The sequence below is a fragment of the Lichenostomus cassidix genome, chromosome 10 (genome assembly GCF_008360975.1).
Source record: "Lichenostomus cassidix isolate B80296 chromosome 10, HeHo_3.0, whole genome shotgun sequence".
Lineage (NCBI taxonomy): Eukaryota > Metazoa > Chordata > Aves > Passeriformes > Meliphagidae > Lichenostomus > Lichenostomus cassidix.
Window position 1 is genome coordinate 18,856,802 of NC_139491.1, and position 18,456 is coordinate 18,875,257.

At 55.1% G+C, this 18,456-nt stretch overlaps 1 protein-coding gene across 1 annotated transcript in view; it reads left to right on the forward strand.

Annotated features, from left to right (window-relative positions):
• HCN4 (hyperpolarization activated cyclic nucleotide gated potassium channel 4) overlaps nucleotides 1-18,159 on the forward strand; it is an 88,796-nt gene extending 70,637 nt beyond the window's left edge. Inside the window, exons 5-8 of the mRNA XM_085071060.1 lie at nucleotides 4,124-4,270; nucleotides 5,412-5,652; nucleotides 7,753-7,917; nucleotides 16,517-18,159. Coding sequence (XP_084927186.1) covers nucleotides 4,124-4,270; nucleotides 5,412-5,652; nucleotides 7,753-7,917; nucleotides 16,517-18,159 — 2,196 coding nt within the window. The remainder of the gene's footprint in view (nucleotides 1-4,123; nucleotides 4,271-5,411; nucleotides 5,653-7,752; nucleotides 7,918-16,516) is intronic.
• Nucleotides 18,160-18,456: the final 297 nt, after the last annotated feature.

Sequence of the window (18,456 nt, forward strand, 5' to 3'; positions counted from 1 at the left end):
CTGTGTCCTGTCAGGACCCTCCATGGGGTGGATTCCATGAGCTGATCCTTCCCCTGTGGAGCACTGATCCACAAGAGAGTCCTAGCACTGGACAGGATGGCTCTTTCCCCAGCCTCCAAGGATATCCTGCAGACAGAGCACCACAGCCCTTCCCTGAGCCTCCTTCTCCTTCCACAAGTGCATCTCTGGTGACTTCCATGGAGTCCAAATAGGGAGGCTGTGATTGGAGTTAAACCCGGTGCCATGGTGATCCCAGCCTAATCCTGGAAGGATCCCAGCAGTGCCAGTGGAATATTCTGGGTTGGAAGGGACCCACAGGGATCATGGAGCCCTGCACAGGACACCCCAAAAGTCACATCATGAGCCTGGTTTTTATGGTCAGAGCCAGGGCAAGGAAATGGTTGAGCCTCTTCAGTGATTTATCCCTGTCAGAGGAGGATTCCTGATGGATATTGAGGGCATGGAAGGAGTTAAAAATATCTGGTTTGCATTGGGCTGTGAGTGATCTGAGCTTTGGTGGAAAGGGAGGGAAGTGGTGAGACAGGGAGGGAAAGTGGCCAGCTATAGAGGCAGAAATACTCAGCTAAATGGTTTCCTTTTGATATATTAATGCCTCCTTCAAGGGCTGTTTGAGGAAAAACAGTCTTAAGAAAATGAGCTGGGATTGAAGTGGGCTCGATTGTCTTCAGAGAGATTGAAATAATTCCTAAATGAGTGTTTTCAGCTGAACTCAGAGAGGCCACCGAGCTCTGAGCACAGGTCAGGCTGGGGACAGGGAGACGAGGGAGGCTGAGCAGGGAGGAGGAGGAGGGGAAGGGGCTGCAGGGGTGGCCTGGCCACAGCTGGAAGGCAGCAAAGGGACCCCGAGTGGCTCTAGAGAGGGCCAGCTGTGCGTGGCACCGTGCCTGACCCTGCCAGAGCAGCAGCTCCAGGGGAAGGGGGAAACCCAAGGGAATCCTCAGTTTCTCACCATGAAAAGGAGGGGTCGATGCTTTCTGCCCCAATTTCTGCACAAGGGAGAGCTGAGGGCTCCCAAAACCCTCCTGGGTGAGAGGAGGGAGCACAAGCAGAGGCAGCAGAGACAAGATGTCCCTCTCACTCACCACGACAGAGAATGATGGCTCCTTATTTCACAGTTCTCTTTTCCAACCCTGATGTTCATTTGCAATGGGAAGCAGCACCTCTCCTTGTGGGGAAGTCAATTTGTCCTGTTTTCCCTGGGAGCCTTATCTGGGGCCAGCGGTGGCAGGGGAATGTGACAACCCCGGGGACACTGCAGAGCAGGAATTTATTGCTCTTTGTGGCAGAGCAATAAATCCATGCTCCATGATGTATGAGCAGAGTCCCAGTCACCCATCCAGCCCAGGCTGGTGGATCTTTGGAGTGTGGGGATGTTTTTCCCAGCGAGCAGAGGGCAGGTGAAGATGGAGGGGAGGAGAGGGACAGGGGCAGGAGGCTGCAGCAGGTGAGGAGAGGCACTGGTGGCACTGGTGACACTGGTCACTGGTCCTGCTCAACCACTGCTCTAAGACTGAGAGAACAAGGGGATATTTTTGGCAAATCATTTATTCGACAAAAATGCAGCATTAAAGCAAGCAGAACCCTTTGTGGATTTTAGATAAATTTCATAAACCTGAGCCAGCAGAAGCTCGTTCCTAATGATTTCCCTTTCCATAGTGAGTGTCCCACATCCTGTGCCCACTTTGCCCAGTCCATGGATGTCTCATGCTGCCTCTCCAGTGGTAGGAGACATCTGCGGTCAGATGAGCCAAAACCCCTTAAACTTTCTGCTCTGAACCTGCAAAATTCTCTTTGGCCCACGAGGGAGCTGCTGTTTTCCACTCCTTTCCCCTCCCTCATTCCCTCTGGGCACCCAGCAGGTGGCACATCCTGTCCTGCCACCGGCAGTCCCCACAGAGCCTGAGCCATCCAGGTGACAAAGGGCAGGGCTTCCTGCCAGTGGGACGTGGTGACTCCTTGCCTTGGCCAGGCTGGAGGGATCAGGAATTTCATGGCCAGTTCCTGTGCTTTGGGGATGCCAGGAAGCCCCAGTGTCCCCTGTGCCACCTTGGCTCCCGGGGGTGATTCCTGCTCCCCGTGCTGCGGGTGGCATTGGTGGCAGTGCCAGCACAGGCTGTGCCTGGAGCAGGGACTTGTGCTGAGCACAACTTCACTGATCACCTCTCCAGCTCCGGCTGCACTGAAGGGACACTCAGGGACACACTGATCAGGGAAAAAGGGCAGGGAAAGGAGCAGCACAGTCCTTGTGTCAGCTTTCGCCGTCACACACACTCGGGGTCATGTCCTGTACTGCCACCACTGACCACCAGTGACCACCAGTGACCCTCCCCTGCACACACCTTGTCCTGCAGCACCTCAAGGACAACAGGGCCCTGATACAGCCATGGCCCTCGGGGATGCCTCATTTGTTCACAGAAAGCACCATTTATCCCCAAAACTGCCCTGCCATCAGTCAGGGTGTGCCCTCGGATTGCCCTCAAAGCGACACGGTGGAAGTGCAAACCATAGGTAAAAATATGGGTGGGTTAGGATGAGTGCAGGGGGCACAGGTGTTGCCTTTTTCAGCCTAGACATGGAACTCGAGAGAATTTCAGTCGAGGAGCTCATAGAAAAGTGGATCTTTCTTGCAGCTCCAGGACCACTTCTGGAAGAATACCCACAGAAGTCCAGCCCCAGAGGGCTGAATACAGTCTTCTAAATTTTAGAAAATTAGCATAGTTGATAAATAGCACCAGTTTGGAGGACAAGTGGTGATGCAATTTCCCCCAGGTCAAGCCCCTTCTCTGGAGCCCCCACCCTTGGTACTAGCTGTACCTGTTTATAAAAATGTGTCTCAAAGACCTTGGTCCCCAGGAAGAACCAAGATAGGACAGGGGCCTTGTGCTTCCCCAGGCTTGGAGCTCTGGAATGTGTTTGGTCTTTCTAGCTGGGGAAAAGGGTAGGCAGAAGTACTGGGAAGGTTACAAATATATAAAAGAAAAAGAGGCAAAAATCATCCGGCATCACAGGAAGCAGGAAAAGGGGGAGACATTAATGGGGAAGGAGAGGTGCCATGGTGGCAGGGCGGGCAGGAACACAGAGGGGAGGAGCAGCAGGCTGGGCTGTGCAGCTCCAGCCCAATAACCGGGATTTGATCCCAGTGTGCCCTCAGCTGGGCTGGGAGTGCACACCGGGCAGGCTCTGTGCTTCCCCTGGCACAGCCCCAAGGGGCTGCACCTCTGTGCCTGGGCACCATCCTGCTGTGTGCCTCGGGCAACCTTCACTGGGAGCAGGGGAACTGTCCTGCTGCCATCCTGCACCATTTGCTGAGGGGACATTCCTCAGCCCTGCTCCCAACCCTGGCCATGGGTGAGGGTGATCCCTAAAATGCTGGTAAAAATTGAGATGCAGACGTCGCAGTACAGGAAAAAGGGTATTACCTTGGTTTAATAGGATCCCAGGTGCACCTTTGTCAAAGGTGGTACCACGACGGAAAAAGCAACCGTGGGTACCATGCGTATACAATTTCTACACCTCACCAATTAGCATACCTATCTAAAATTCCCCAATAAGAAACCTAACAAATGAAGTAATTGCCCCCTTATGCTAATTACCTCCCCCCCAAAAGGCTACAATTTAGTTTACAAAAACATGTCTCAAGGATGAGGCTCTGTTCAAAGTTGGTGCTTCATATTCTTGAGATTGTAGAGATGTTTCGTCTTCTCCAAAAAATTCTAAACTAAGCTATACTACAAAAGTTATAAACATGTGGAGCTAAAATAAAGGGAGTAAAAGTACACGAATAGGAAAGGATATGAAGTATATTAAAAGGGTATAAAAGTATAATGAAAAAAACCAAAAAAACCCATCAGACATCAAGGGAAGCACAGGCTGCTCAGCACCCAGGGAACCTGGAGGAGTCTCCTTAGGCCACCTGGCCGACGATGGGTTTCAAAGTCCCAGAGTGGGGCAGCCCTTTGGGGGACACAACAACAGGGCCTGCCGCTCCTCCCAGTGGGATCAGGCAGCCACTCTGTCCCACTCTGGATTCCCTGCGTGGCCGAAGGGAGCAGTCCCCGCCGGTGGCCTGTCCTGGTGACTGTCCCCCCTGTGTCCCACACAGTACAAACAGGTGGAGCAGTACATGTCCTTCCACAAGCTGCCGGCCGACATGCGGCAGCGCATCCACGACTACTACGAGCACCGCTACCAGGGCAAGATGTTCGACGAGGAGAGCATCCTGGGGGAGCTGAGCGAGCCGCTGCGCGAGGTGAGAGGGGCGGGGAGCAGGCGGGGAGCGTTCCAGTGCCGCTGGGGTAGCGGCTCAGCAACTCCCAACTCATGGGTTTGGCTAAAACCCTGTGCTGGCCTCATTCGTGCCCATCCACCAGGTGGAACAGCAGTGCAGCCAAAGGAAGAAGGAGCCTTCAGAGAAGCCCCCTTCCCCCTCCCCTTCCTTTGATTCCCTGCTGCATCCTGGCAGTGCAGGGTGTCCCAGGTGTGTCCCCACTGTCCCCCACCAGCCCCAGGAAGGCCTGCCTTCTGCCTCCCTCCCCCAGCAATGCCTCTCCACGGTGGAGAAAAGAGCTCAGCGAGTGCTAGCCAGATTTTAAACCCGGTTTTGCCCAAGTTTCCAAGGGCACCCCTCTGAAACCCTCCCTGGGGAGCAGACAGATCTTTCCAGCTATCCTCCTTCCAACTCCAGTTATCCCCATTCCCGTGGAGTGCTGTGCTGGGGGATTGACTCAGCAGCGCATCCTGAGCAGGAGCTGCCAGGGCACGGAGCAGCTCCTGAGCTGTCACCCTGCGAGTGACACAGAGCCCCGGGGGAGGCACGGCCCGGCTGTGCTGACAGCTGAGCAGCTGAGCTGGGCGTTCTTCAGCCGGCCTTGGTGATCCAGCCCCTGCTGGTGCCTGCTGAGCTCCTCTCCTTGCCCTCCCTGGCACTGTCCCCATCTGCCCAGGATGGTTCCTCCTCGGGGCACATTTGTGCTGTTTTGTACCTCACTGCCTAGCACGGGCAGCAGAGAGCCGGGGTGGCCAAGGTGAGCTGTGACACTGCCCAGAGAGGAGCCCTGGGTTTGTCACCCAGCATCTCACAGTGCTGTGCTCCCTCCCAGCCCACGGCGTCCTGCACAGACAGGGCTGCTGGGTGTGTTGGGGAGGAGGGAGCAGAGGGATGAAGGCAGTGAAGGTGGTGTTGGGTCCAGCTCGCCCTGCTCCATGCTCAGAGCATCCAGCGCCTGCCCCAGCCTGCACAGGCAGCCAGACCGAGGCAGCAGCAAGTTTCTCCCACCTGGCAATGCACAGCTCAGGTGGGGAATCTCCACAGGTGTTCACTAACCACATGTGTCCTCTCTGCTCCCCATCCCCTCCTCTTCGTGTCTCTCCTTCGCACCCCACGTGGGCAGGAAATCATCAACTTCAACTGCCGCAAGCTGGTGGCCTCCATGCCCCTGTTTGCCAACGCCGACCCCAACTTCGTGACATCCATGCTGACCAAGCTGAAGTTCGAGGTGTTCCAGCCCGGGGACTACATCATCCGCGAGGGCACCATCGGCAAGAAGATGTACTTCATCCAGCACGGCGTGGTCAGTGTCCTCACCAAGGGCAACAAGGAGACCAAGCTGGCCGACGGCTCCTACTTTGGAGGTGCGTGCTGCTCTCTCCCCCTCCCACAGCCACAGCCCTGCTGGGCTCAGGCATTCCTGACATCAGCCTGGATCCACTGGGAGTGACCCCCAGCACCTCCAGCTCCACCTGCAGAGCTCACCAGAGAGGGGATGGTGCAGTGGGAGGGGACTGGTGGGCACTGCAGGAGCCTGGGTCACAAATAACAACAAAACACAGCAGGGAAACTTGGTCCTTGCAGGTTCTTTCTGACAGCTCGACGAAGCTGAGAACCTAAAGGTAAAAAACAGCCTGTTCTCAGATCTCCAGGCACATTCCTACTCCTGCTGTCTGGCACCTGCCACACGAGGGGCTGGAGAAACAGGGAGGGAAGAGCAGTCCCTCACCTGCCCTGCCTGTGGCTCAGCAGAGTGTCCTGGAGGTCAGCAGGCAGGCAGAATGTGTGAGCAGCAGAGCTCCGGAGCAGTGGGAGCGGCAGGAGGCTGGGAAGGATTTAGGGCATTGCTCTCAGGAGTGACACAAAGCCCCCTCTGCTGTCAGAGCCCGTGAGAGCTCCGAGAGCCCGAGGCAGGCAGCAGGACAAGCTCCGAGTGCAGCTCCTTTAATGATCTGCTGAGGGGAGGCAGAGCCAAACCTGCCTTGCCTTCCCTTCTGGGAGGCTTTTCCTCTCAAAAATCTCTGTCATGCATTTCCCACTCTCCTGCTGCTCTTGGTTCATGTGAAACAAGCTGTCTGGACCTCCCTGGACCACCAGGGGTTTGCAGGCTGGGACTGGGAGCTGGAGGGTTGGAGTCAGGATCCCCTGACTGACAGATGGGATTGGAACTGCCCATGACATTCCATCACAGCCCCTCACACACACAGCACTGCCTCCTGAGCATCATTTCCTTGGGAAAGCAGTGATGCCTTGCTGGGCTTACCTAAAGCAGAGGCTAGACAAAGTTAGGAGAATAAAAAGCAGTTATATTTATTGAAGGGCCTTCAGGTGCATTTAGGGCACTCACAGCCCACCCAGGGGCTACACCCTAAATGGCAAACAGGTCATGGGTTTTTCATACTTTATAAGTTCTGTCCTTTTGCATATCTGGGGTTAATCCTCCAATTACAGCTTCAGGTAATGAAGTCAATTAGCCCAAGTTTGCTCCCCATAATTCACTGGTTTTTGCATATCTTGGGGCCTGAGACAGTAAGGTGTCCTTGAGTTTTGGGCTTAGAGAGGAATTGTTTTGTCTAAAAATGAGAGAGCAGGAGCTTAGCACCCTATATGGAGTTATACACTAAAAGGCATTACAAGGTTACAGATAGATGAAAAATACAGAAGCTAAAATCCTAAGGCATCAGCAGCCTGGGAATGCACTCACAACCTTGTGGTGCTGCTGGAGCAGGGCTTTGGGCAGACTTAGCATGAATCCTGCTGGGGAGCAGGGAGCTGTCACTCTGCAGCTCACACCATCTGTCCTGAGTGCCTGTCTGCTGCCCAGACTGTCAGCAGTGGGACAGCAGGGTTTGGGAGCTCTCTGGTGAGTGTTCAGGGAGCTGTGGGTGAATCAAGGGCTGTGTGTTTGTACCCAGCTGAGTGCTGAGGAGAGCATGGCAGCAGTGTAAACACACACAGAGCTGGGAGGTGCCCCTGACATGTTGCCCCTGGCAGTGCTTGTGGCACAGACATAAAAATCTTTGAAAACTCTGGAAAGAGAAATGTTCCAGGTGCAGGGATCGAAATTCCAACCAGGCACCAAAGGCACAGGTCAGCACAGGGCCTCACTACTAATCTAGAGAGATTTGGCTTCAAAGAGAGCACGGCTTGACCTCCTGCTCCCAGTGCCCACCAGGAGCTGGAGAAAGACAATTCCTCCAATGGGAATGCACGATGCCACCTTTGATACTTCCCCAGAACAAACCTTGCCAGGCTGATTGGGCCAGCAGAGCCCCTGAGGAGCAGCTGTGTGTGGCACTGCCACAGCTGAGCCCCCGCGACTTGGAAATGTTGGTGCACACACAGAGTGTTCACCCTGGCTGTGTGTTCTGGGGCAGAGCAGGCTGGGAGGGGGCTCTGAGGGGCAGGGAGGGATTTTAGGGGTCCTGGTGTCCCTGCCCTGCTCTCAGCCCTCTCCCTTGCAGAAATCTGCCTGCTGACCCGTGGCCGGCGCACGGCCAGCGTCCGAGCCGACACCTACTGCCGCCTCTACTCCCTGTCTGTGGACAACTTCAACGAGGTGCTGGAGGAGTACCCCATGATGAGGAGAGCCTTCGAGACCGTGGCTCTGGACAGGCTGGACAGGATTGGTGAGTACAAGGGGGAGAGGCTCCGTCTTTCCCTGCTGCCTTGGCAGCCTTCTCCAGGCTCGGGGCTCAGTTCCTGGGCGGGGGCTGGGAAAGGAAGGAGATCCCAGTCTGTCTGTCCTCCAGGACCCTAATCTAAACCTACTGAGGGTGAGCTTAGGTTGGATATTAGGGATAAATTCCTCCCCGTGAGGGTGGTGAGGCCCTGACACAGGTTGCCCAGAGAAGCTGTGGCTGCTCCTGGATCCCTGGAAGTGTCCCAGGCCAGGCTGGACAGGGTTTGGAGCAACCTGGGATAGTGGAAGGTGTCCCTGCCCATGGCAGGGGTCGGATGAGATGAACTTTAAGGTCCTTCCAACCCAAACCACCCTGGGATTCTGTGATTGTTCCAGCTCACAGTGACCCATCACAGGATGCTCCCTGTCCTGTGTGGGACACAGCCTGTGCTGTAGACATCCTTTTCTAGTTGTCTCCTCTCCCACTAAGGAAGACCAGGATAACATTCCTTGGTCACAGCCAGAGGTGCTCAGCTCAGAGAGATGAAGTGACCAATGCACAGTCATGCAGGAAGGCTGCAGAGCTGAGGAGCATTTTGGAGTCCCAGTGTCACTTGCTCAGCTCCTTATCCATCCCTGCAAAGTGCTTGCATTCCCACTGCTTCCCGCATGGAAAGGTCACGGAGCTCTGAGCACAATGCCGAGGGTGAGGAGGATGATGGGCTGAGGGGATAGGGACTGAGCTCCATCCCTGCCAGGGGGCAGTGCCTCTGGGGCTTCTCCTGCCAGGAGCATTGGATTCTGTGCATCTCATTAGCTGCTGCAGATCATGGAGTGTGACCCTGAGGAGCAGTTTGGCAAAGCCCAAGCTCAGGAGGCCCTGGTGGAAGTGGCAGCAGGCCCAGCCCTTGGGTAATTGAAATGAGGCTGTACAAACCACAGTGAAAATGTGATATCAGTGCCAGGATGGGCTAGCTTGGCTTGATCTCAAGTTCTGCAGGTCTGGCTGCTCACTGCTGCTCAGCCTGCTGCTCTCTGGGACTGTGGGATCAGGTGTGCAGATCATCCTGTGCTTCTTGTCTTGAGCTCTGTGCCCCTGCACACGGAACTGAAATCCACAGAAAATTCTGACCCAGCACAAAGAGCCTCACATGCTCCTTCCCCAGGGAGAAATCCCCTTCCCCAGGCAGCTGCAAATGTCAGCACGAGGTCAGAAAGTGACACAAAGCAAGTGGAACAGCAGCTCCTCAGGTGCAGGGCTGTGCCACTGCCCCCCTTGCTTCTGCTGTGCTGCTGTCCTGAGCCAGCACCAGTCCCTGTGCCCCTGGAAACCCTGCTGTCCCTGGCAGTCACACTGAGAGCTGCCTCCCCCCAGCTCCACATCTCATCTATTGGGAAACAGCTCCTCCCGAGCCCATTCCAGCCCTGTGGTGCCCAGCACTCCATGGCTGGAATTGCCCCATGGACTTGCCCAGAGGAGCTCTGTGCACCCTGCTGGAGCTGGCAGATCCTGTGGAATTGCCTTTTTCCATAAGGCATTTCCTCCCTTCCCCTGGCACATGCACCCTCCAGAAGAAGCAGGGCAGTAGCTCTGTACCAGCATGTGATTTTGGAAGGAATTCAAGGTTGCCATGTTCTGCTGAGACTCTCTGGAAGTACAGGAATCATCCTGGAGGACTGGAGCTGAGGAACAGCAGATCTTGAAAACCAGGGATGAACAGAAGCAGGACCATATAGTGGCTCCTGTCCCAACCAGCTCAGGATCTGTGCACAAGGTGGAAGCAAAGGGGAGCCTCCTTCCAAGTCGGTGGTGCATTCCCTAGCTCCCTTCTGCCAGGTGATGTGTCCTTGGGAAGGCCAGTGTTACAATGTCCTTGGGAAAGCCAGGGTGGCAACATGTCCTTGGGCAGGCCAGGGTGACAAAGTCCCTGGGCAGGCCAGGGTGACAAAGTCCCTGGGAAGGCCAGGGTGACAATGTCCCTGGGAAGGCCAGACCTCACTGGGTACAGGAGATTGCTCAGAGGGCCCTGTCACTGTTGTGGTACCAGGACAAGATCCATCCAGTATTCCCCCTGTGCATCAAGGGAGCAGGCAGGAAAATCTCAGTCCATGCAGTCCCAGTGACTGGAGAGACATCTGTGGGATTTCTGCCACTGGAGGGTTTGGGAAGCAGCAGGAAGGGATTAGTCTCCGTGAATTGACAGAGGCTGGGATGCTACAAAGATCTGTGGCCCTGCTTAAGTCTGAGTAACTTCAGCCTCTGAGAACTCCTCAGCCTGCAGAATGTCTCACTTGTGACACTCCACAGGCTCAGGGCTGGAAGGCTGACACTGAGAGAAATTGGGCTGATCACTGATTAATGATCATTTACCCCCAATTAAATCAGCCCCTGTTCTGGTTCCTGCCCAGGCTCTAAGGCTGTGTGTAGGATTTGTGTGTGGCAGAGGCTCTGTGGGTTCTGCAGTGAGGGATTCTCTCCCTGTGTGTGACAGTGTCTGTGGAGTGCCCCAGTTTGCAGTGCCCCGTTACGTAAGTCACACCATTCTGCTCCTGCCTGCCTTTGGAACTGGCTTTCAGTGACCACTGGAGCTTCAAATTAGATTTTCACAAGTATTTGCACTTGTAAAACACCACCACTTAAATGCTCATTGAAAGTAAAGCCAGCAAGGGTGGTGAATATTGGCAAACCCAAGTGCTCTGAAGCATTAAGGAATATTGGGGACAATGCTCTTCCGCTGCTCCATGGGCTGAAATGAATCCCAGGAATGCCTGGCACTAGGTCCTCCCCACCCACATCAAGGTCACTGGTGAGAGCTGAAGGCCTCCTAGAAGCCAGAGGAAGTTCTTGTTTCCATTTTCCTCAGGAATTGTTTGCCACGTGGTTTGAAATGCAGATACTTTGAATGCCACTTGCATATGTTTTGCTACAAAGATGCCAGTTAAGTCAGGATTAAAGATGCCTCTGGTTTCCTCCAGGCATTGCAGATGCTAAAAAACCAAGGAAAAGCCAAGACAACACAATTCCAGCCTCTAAATATAATTTATGATATTATTGCAGCGTGAGAGTGTCTGTTCAAGATACTCCGGTGGCAGGAATTTGAAAAGCTTTGTCTATAAAAAGCCACAAAAATAGCTGTCCCCAAACTTCTGGCCTGCCAGCTCGTGACCACACTCCTGCAGCTGAGATCCCGTTGGGTTTGTAGCCCAGGTGTGCAGGGGGAGCGTGGCTGTGCTTTGGCACAAAGCTTCATTGCAAATTCCCACTGGACAGGGCTGGAATTTCCTATTCAAGTCCTGAGAGGGAACACAGGTGCTCCTGAGAGGTGTCCTCTCTCCTCCCCTGAATAACCCACAAATGTCACTGTCCATGAGGACTCACACTGAAGTGACACTGGATATTCCTCTGACTCAAAATTGTCTCCCATCATCTCCAGTGTGGAGCTCTGGATTTATCCAGCAGAGAGAAAAAGGCATTTAGAGGTTATGTGTCTCTCCTCAGGTGGCTCCTGAGGTGGCTCAGGTGAATCACACCTGGAAGGGCTCCCTGGCACAGGGTGGGAGCTCAGACTTCAGCAGGAGCTGAGCCCCTGAATCTCTTTTTCTTTGGAATGGAAGGCCGTGACTCAGAGCATTTTGTGTTTAGCCTGAGGAGAGGTGTCAGTAACTCACCAGCCATGGGGGAATGCCAATTACTTCAGCTTAATTAAGGGGAGCTGGCAGCCCTGCTCACCTGAATATGAAGTGCCATTCCTCCTGTGACTCCAGAAGGAGCTCACAGCCCCGGGCACACCAGAGAGGAGCAGTGGGGGTGCTGAGGAGAGCTCAGGAGCCCTGGTTTGACCTTGCTCTCTGCTGGCCACAAAGCTCTTTGCTGGCTGCATCCAGATAAAACGCCTGCTCAGGTAACATTTCACCATCCCAGCACCTTGATAAATAATTTCCAACCCTCTTTTTAATCACACGAAGGAGGCCCTGCTCACCAATGACACCTCTCCTCCTGAGGGACTTTCCCTGCCTTGAAGGCACTCCAGGAGCTGTCTGCAGCCAGCCCACACTTCAGCGCACCAGCTGGCAGTGCCAGCGTGCCCACAGTGTCCCAGAGCGTGTCCTGTCACAGCTGCCAGCTCCGGAGGGCACTGGGGAGGGAGGGCAGGAGCCTTGGCACCTCTTGGCTTCAGCCTGCAGTGCTGAGCAAGAGCCACGAGTGCCCGAGGCAGCCCAGGGTGTCACAGCCCCGGGAATGGCACAGCCCTGCACCTTTTGTGACTGTCACAGCCTGCCCAGCTCACGGTGTCACAACCCCCAGAATGGCACAGCCCTGCACCTTTTGTGACAGTCACAGCCTGCCCAGCCCAGGGTGTCACAGCCCCCGGAATGGCACAGCCCTGCACCCTCTGTGGAGTCACAGCCGCAGGAATGGCACAGCCCTGCACCCTCCATGACAGTCACAGCCTGCCCAGCTCTGGATAATTCCCTGTTTTCATTCTGCACAGCTCTGTGTGGAGAGTGGGAGGGAAGAGCTTCATTTATCCGGAATGGAGCTGTGCTGGGATTCATCAGGTGCCATTATTCCGTGTGTGTTTGACCTGCTGTGCTCTAGCTGTCCACAGGGACACCACGTGTTTTGGGGGATAATCTGCTTTTTGGAAGCGGGGAAGCAATCAGCAACAGGCCCAAGCTGTACAGGGAGGGAAGGAATTGTCCATCCTAAATGTGCCCCCAGGGCTCACACATCCATGGATTTCCACAGCCAGGCTCTCGGGGCAGTCACTGCAAGCGTCCAGAGCAGTTTGGGAAGTATTCTGAGGATGCTCTGAACGTTGATCCAGCTGGCTTTGCTGAGCTCTTTTCCAAGAGCTCCTTCAGCTGCGAGCAGAACCCTTCCCACGGCAGGGAATACAGCTCAGTGCGGATTCATCTGTGCTTTTATCCATCCATTTTTCACATCTCTCCAACAGGGAAAGAGCCCTTATTCTGGGGGTTAACAATTCCTTTGAGCTGGGATGTGCAAAGCCTTGGTCCCAGGACAATCAGTGAGGAGCTGTGGGAAGTGCCCTGTGCAGGGAGCAGCCACGCCAACAGCAGGCCAGGGCAGGAGGCAGCCTCATAAAACGAGATTATTGCAAATACATGCAAATTCAGAAAGCAATTTAGTGACCTGAATTCTTAAAGTGCAGCCACTGGGCTCGGAGAGAACTGAAAGGAGAAAGGAACAGAAAGTCACAGCTGATTTCCCCTGTGTCTGGGCAGAATTTTAACAACAGAAAGCTAATTTTGATTGTTTGATAGACGAATTATTGTTGAGTGCTGGCTCCTTTTATGAAATCACATGAGCCTTTTTCCCTGTTCTTTTGTGTGCTATCTACAGTGGAGGCAAATCTGACTTTGCAGTTCTTAATTAGGGGAGCAACATCTGTTTGCTTCGTTTCCATAATTTTACATACCCCACTCCACTTCAAAGCACCAGGAGCTTTGCTCTGAACATCTCCAAGGCTCGAAATATCCTCCTTTCCCCCCCTATATTTAGCCCATTGTTGCAGTGAGGCAAACAGGGAGTTTTCAGAGCCCAGAGGGTGTTCTGAAGGCAGGGAGGGGAGGTGGTGCTCGGGGTGGTTGCAGATGGTTCCTCTGCTCTGGGGCATGTGGGAAGCAGCATTTTCTCCAGCAGCAACCAGCGGGGCTCGTATTGGCACGTGGAAACATCATGTAAATTATGCACTTCATTACAATGGCGAAGCCAATTCATTTTTCAGCTTGCCAGCCAATTACAATTTTGAAAAATGGCTTGGAAAAAATTCTTCTCCCCTTCAATGGCTGGAAGAACATTTTCAGTAATCTTCTGCAGGGTTCTGGAGGAGAAATTTGATATTTTCTTGGCAAAACAGAAGACAAAAATGTGATCTAATGAAACAGTTAATAGAGGCAAGCTGGGCTCAGGGAAACAGTGAAGTGTAATGGGATTTTCAAAGGGGAAAATGGAGTGTTCTGTTTTAAAAACCAACAGGAAGAATCACTCCAAGGTTTTTACTGGCATTACTTTATCAACTTGACACAAACCTAAGGAGCTTTGATCCAACCATTTCCAGTAAATACCAGGCACATTTGGGAAGCATCAGCATGGTGTGTTCAGCCCTTCCAAGGAACCAGGGGCTGTGGCTGCTCCCTGAGCTGGGGACACCAACCCCAGCATCCAGGGCGATTTATCCCATGCTTCCCCTGGGAATCAGCCCAGAGAGCAGCCAGGAGCCACAGCCAGCTGACAGGGAGTTCCAGCAGTGGGATGAGCTGTGATGACAACAGCACAGGGCCGTGGCTGCCGGCGAGTTTTTGGGAAGCTGTTCCCCCTCCTCCCGCTCTGGCCATTCCCTCGGGCTGGTTTTATCTGGGGACAGCAGCTTTGTCACCTGCCTGCTTTGAGCTCAGCATGCTGTCCCCAGCCACAGCCTGACCTTGCAGCGCTGCAGGAGCTGCACATTGCCCATGCTGGGATTTGTCCCTTCGACTCCGGGAAGGGAAGGCAAAGTTGCAGTCTGGGTCCCTCTGGAATTCTGGAGCACTGGCCACCTCCTCCCTTCCCTGCACTAGGCAGGTTCTCCTCTCTCCAGTTGGTGTCTCTGAGTGTGTTCAAGCAGCTCTTTGGTTCTAATTTGATGGGATTTCAGTAGATCCAGGTGGGAATGACTCCGTGTGACCTCCTGTGCCATTCCCTGCCAAACCCCATTTGAAGGTGACGTTGGTGCTGCCTTAGGCTCTGGGCAGGAGCAGGATCTGTCCCTCCAGGGGTACCCAGTGCTATTCCAGTCCAGCAGAACAGCCATTATAGAATTCCTACACACGTACTTCCAGCCCCTGGAATGACTTTAGCTGCTCCAAACTGTCTGCCCTCAGGATTGGGTCCTCATCAGGCTGGGATCTTGCTCTGAGTGGAAAAAAAGTGCCTTTCTGCCTATTTTTTTGAAGGGAGTGATTGGCAGTAGGCAAAACAGCAGAGCTTTGAGCATCCCATCCCATCCCATCCCATCCCATCCCATCCCATCCCCCACATCCCCGCAGAACCAGGATCAGAACTCTGGCAGCATTTCAGGGCAGCTCAGCCCACAGCAGCTTTCCCCACAGAGCCCTCAGAGCCACTCCCTGGCCTTTGTGGGGTGAGAAAGGCCCGATTTGAAAAGGGGAAGGGAAGGGAAAATCTTCACTGTGTTCCTCCAGTGTGTATCTGCAATTCCAGTCAGATTGCTCCTGCCTTTCCGTGGGCTTGGCTCAGAGCAGTCTGCTGGTTCCTTCTGGAGGGAAGGCAATGCTGGGGAACAGCTCCCTTTGTCGCTGAGGAACCACCTCTGTTCTGAGAGGAGTTGAGCATGCTGTCCTTACTCCCTGCTGTTGTCCATGGGGGGATTTTCTGTACTTCCCATGCTTTGCAGTGAGAACTCAACATACTTTATCTTCCCAGTATCACGGTGGAAGTGACTGCAATCTCCCTCCTGTTTCACAATTTCCTCTTTATTGGCACAAGAGTTGTTTCACCTTTTTCTGGCGGTGGATTTGGAACTCAGTGAGTTCTATGCAAGACTCTGCCGTTTCAGAGTGGCTTTTTAGGACACCAGGGTGCCACCTACCCTCTTCAGAGTGTCACTCCAGCTCTCTCCTGCCAGATGTTTGATTTTCCATTTGGCTGGAGTAAGAGGCATGTCCTTAAACTCTTACTCTTTTATCTGTTACACATTTAAAAGCTACATCCTGCACTAAAAAAAAACCAACCATCTGGTTGTCATCTAGATGTGCCTCAGATCAGAAAGATCTGAGAGCTGGCTGGGTGGGATCCAAAGGAGATTCCTCTGGTTCCAGGCCCTGCCCCTGCCCTGGTGGCTCTGTCCCTCAGGCTAGGATTCATCCCACTGGTGCCAGGTGCACTTCCAGGCTGGACAAACCATTCCACCACATTTTCCAGCCCAGTGCAAAGGCAAAGCACTGGGAATCTCTGGCTGCAGGCTGGGAATCCAGCTGGAACATTCCCTAAAGCTGGGGCTCTAAGGGCACAGCCAGGTTCAGATGGCAGCTGCAGGATGCCTGAGGGCCCTACCTGGCCCAGCTGAGCTTTTCCAGCTCACAAAGTCATGGGATGGAACCACAGAATCCTTCAGGTTGGAAAAGACTCCAAGATCACCAAGTCCTAACTCAGAGAAATTTCCTTCAAGTGAAGCCCCATCTTTGACTCCAGAGTGACTGAGGCACATGAGACAGAGGAGGAGAAGGTGAAGCTGGAGAGTGGCTGGAGACCTCACTGGATTTATATTCTGAGGGTTTATTGTCTTTTCCTAATGGAAACTCAGGTACAAAAAGGAAATCTTCCAAATCCTTAGCTTTGCCGCCAGCCTGCCATGCTTACCAGAAGCTTCTTTACTCTCCAAGGAGCAGTGTCCTGCAGGACACGGTTCTGCGGGATCTCGAGGTTGTTTGTTCCCCAGGAGCAGGAGCTATGGTGTTTGTCACCTTGCTGCTGGAGCAGGGACTGTGCACAGATCCCACAGGGACAGCGGAGGGAGGCATTCCAGGGAAGCCTGGCAGGAAGCCCCACAATGACCCTTTCTCTCTTCCCTCATCCACAGGCAAGAAGAACTCCATCCTGCTGCACAAAGTGCAGCACGACCTCAACTCGGGGGTGTTCAACTACCAGGAGAACGAGATCATCCAGCAGATCGTGCAGCACGACCGCGAGATGGCCCACTGCGCCCACAACGTGCAGGCCGCCGCCGCCGCCGCCTCCACACCCACGCCGGTCATCTGGACGCCGCTGATCCAGGCCCCGCTGCAGGCGGCCGCCGCCACCACCTCGGTGGCCATCGCCCTGACCCACCACCCGCGCCTGCCCACGGCCATCTTCCGGCCGCCCGTGTCCGTGCTGGGCTCCCTGGGCCAGCAGCCCAACCAGACTCCGCGGCAGCTGAAGCGGTTCCAGTCGCTGGTGCCGTCCGCCGGCCCCTCGGCCGTGGGCTCCCCGTCCAGCACGCCGTCCCAGCTGCACACGCCGGGCGCCGAGACGCCCTCGTCCTCCTCCTTCCACATCCAGCAGCTCGCCGGCTTCTCGGCCGCCGCCGGCCTGGGCCACTTCCAGGTGGGATCCCCACCCGGAGGCTCCGGCCAGCCGGGGCTGAGCAGCACCTCGTCGGCGGGGCTGAGCCAGTTCCAAAATGCACCCTCGGGGTCACCCTTGGGCTCAGCTCAGCCCCTGCAGCAGCAGCAGCAGCCGCAGCAGCAACAGCCACAGCCTCAGCAGCAGCAGCAGCCGCAGCAGCAACAGCCACAGCCTCAGCAGCAGCAGCAGCAGCAGCAGCAGCAGCAGCAGCAGCAGCAGCAGCCAGCTCTCTCCAGCAGTGGATTTGGGCACTTCCAGCAAGCCACAACCAGCTCCCCATCGACATCCCTCACGCAGCTCTCATCAAACTCGCCCCCCAGCCTCCTGAACCAGTTCCAGCCCAGCACGAGACCACTGCAGGGGGGACAGTTGCAGCAGCTCTCGGGCAGCGGGACCCTGGCGGGGATGAACCACTTCCAGCCCCCTCTTTCCTCCAACTCTCCCTCGTCCAGCCTCAGCCAGCTGGCGCAGGCCTCGGGCGGGCCGGCCCCGGGCCCGTGCCAAACACATCCAAGTGCTTTAGGATCTCTGACGGGAACCGTAGCCCAGCTGCACCACGAGCGGCCTCCCTTCGCCTCCGCGTCCCCGCTGCAGCAGCCCGCCGTGGGCTCGCCCTGTTTCACCCCTTCCGGCCTTAGCCCCCCCAGCCAGAGCCCGGCGGCCAGCAGGACTCTGCAGTGCGGCCCCGCGGGGGCCGGGGGCTCGCAGGGCTCTCTGCTGCTGCCGCAGCCCGCCAGCCCCCCGGGCCAGCCCCAGCCGCTGCGGGCCGCGGGGCCCCCGGGCCGCCTCAACCAGGACATCAAGCTCATCTCGGCCTCCCAGCCCTCCCTGCCCCACGAGCTGCCGCAGCCGCTGGGCCACCGCAGCTCTCCTCATTCCTCCAGGGAATCCGTGTCCGGCTTCTCGCCGTTCCCCGGCGGCGGACTGCTGGGCAAGCCGTGCAGCTCCATCCCCGGGCGGGTGACTTTGCCACGCCAGATGTCCTCAGGTTCTCTGCCGCACCCGCTGGTGTTCGGGGCCGGCGCTGCTGCTGTGACCGCGGGCGGGCGGAAGGAGTCCATCGTGCTCACGGGGGATCTGGAGCCCGTCAGGTCCAAACTGCCCTCCAATTTGTGAGGACTCCCGGGGGAGCTGCCCGTGCCAGCCCTGCCATCAGCTCCTGATGAGTTCACCGAGCAGTTCTTGCCTTTCCTTCCCCCCGCGCCACTCCCGCTTTTTTCTCTTTTTTTCCTCCATTTCTTTTGTTTAGGTTTAACTGTGCTTAGAAACAAAGAAAAAAACAACGAAAAAAAAAAAGAAGATAACCAGGTATTCTTAGAGCTATAGATTTTTGGTCACTTGATTTTATAGAATATTTTAATACATGGAACAAAAGGATACGAGCAAATTTAATCCAACGAGGTAATGCACAGC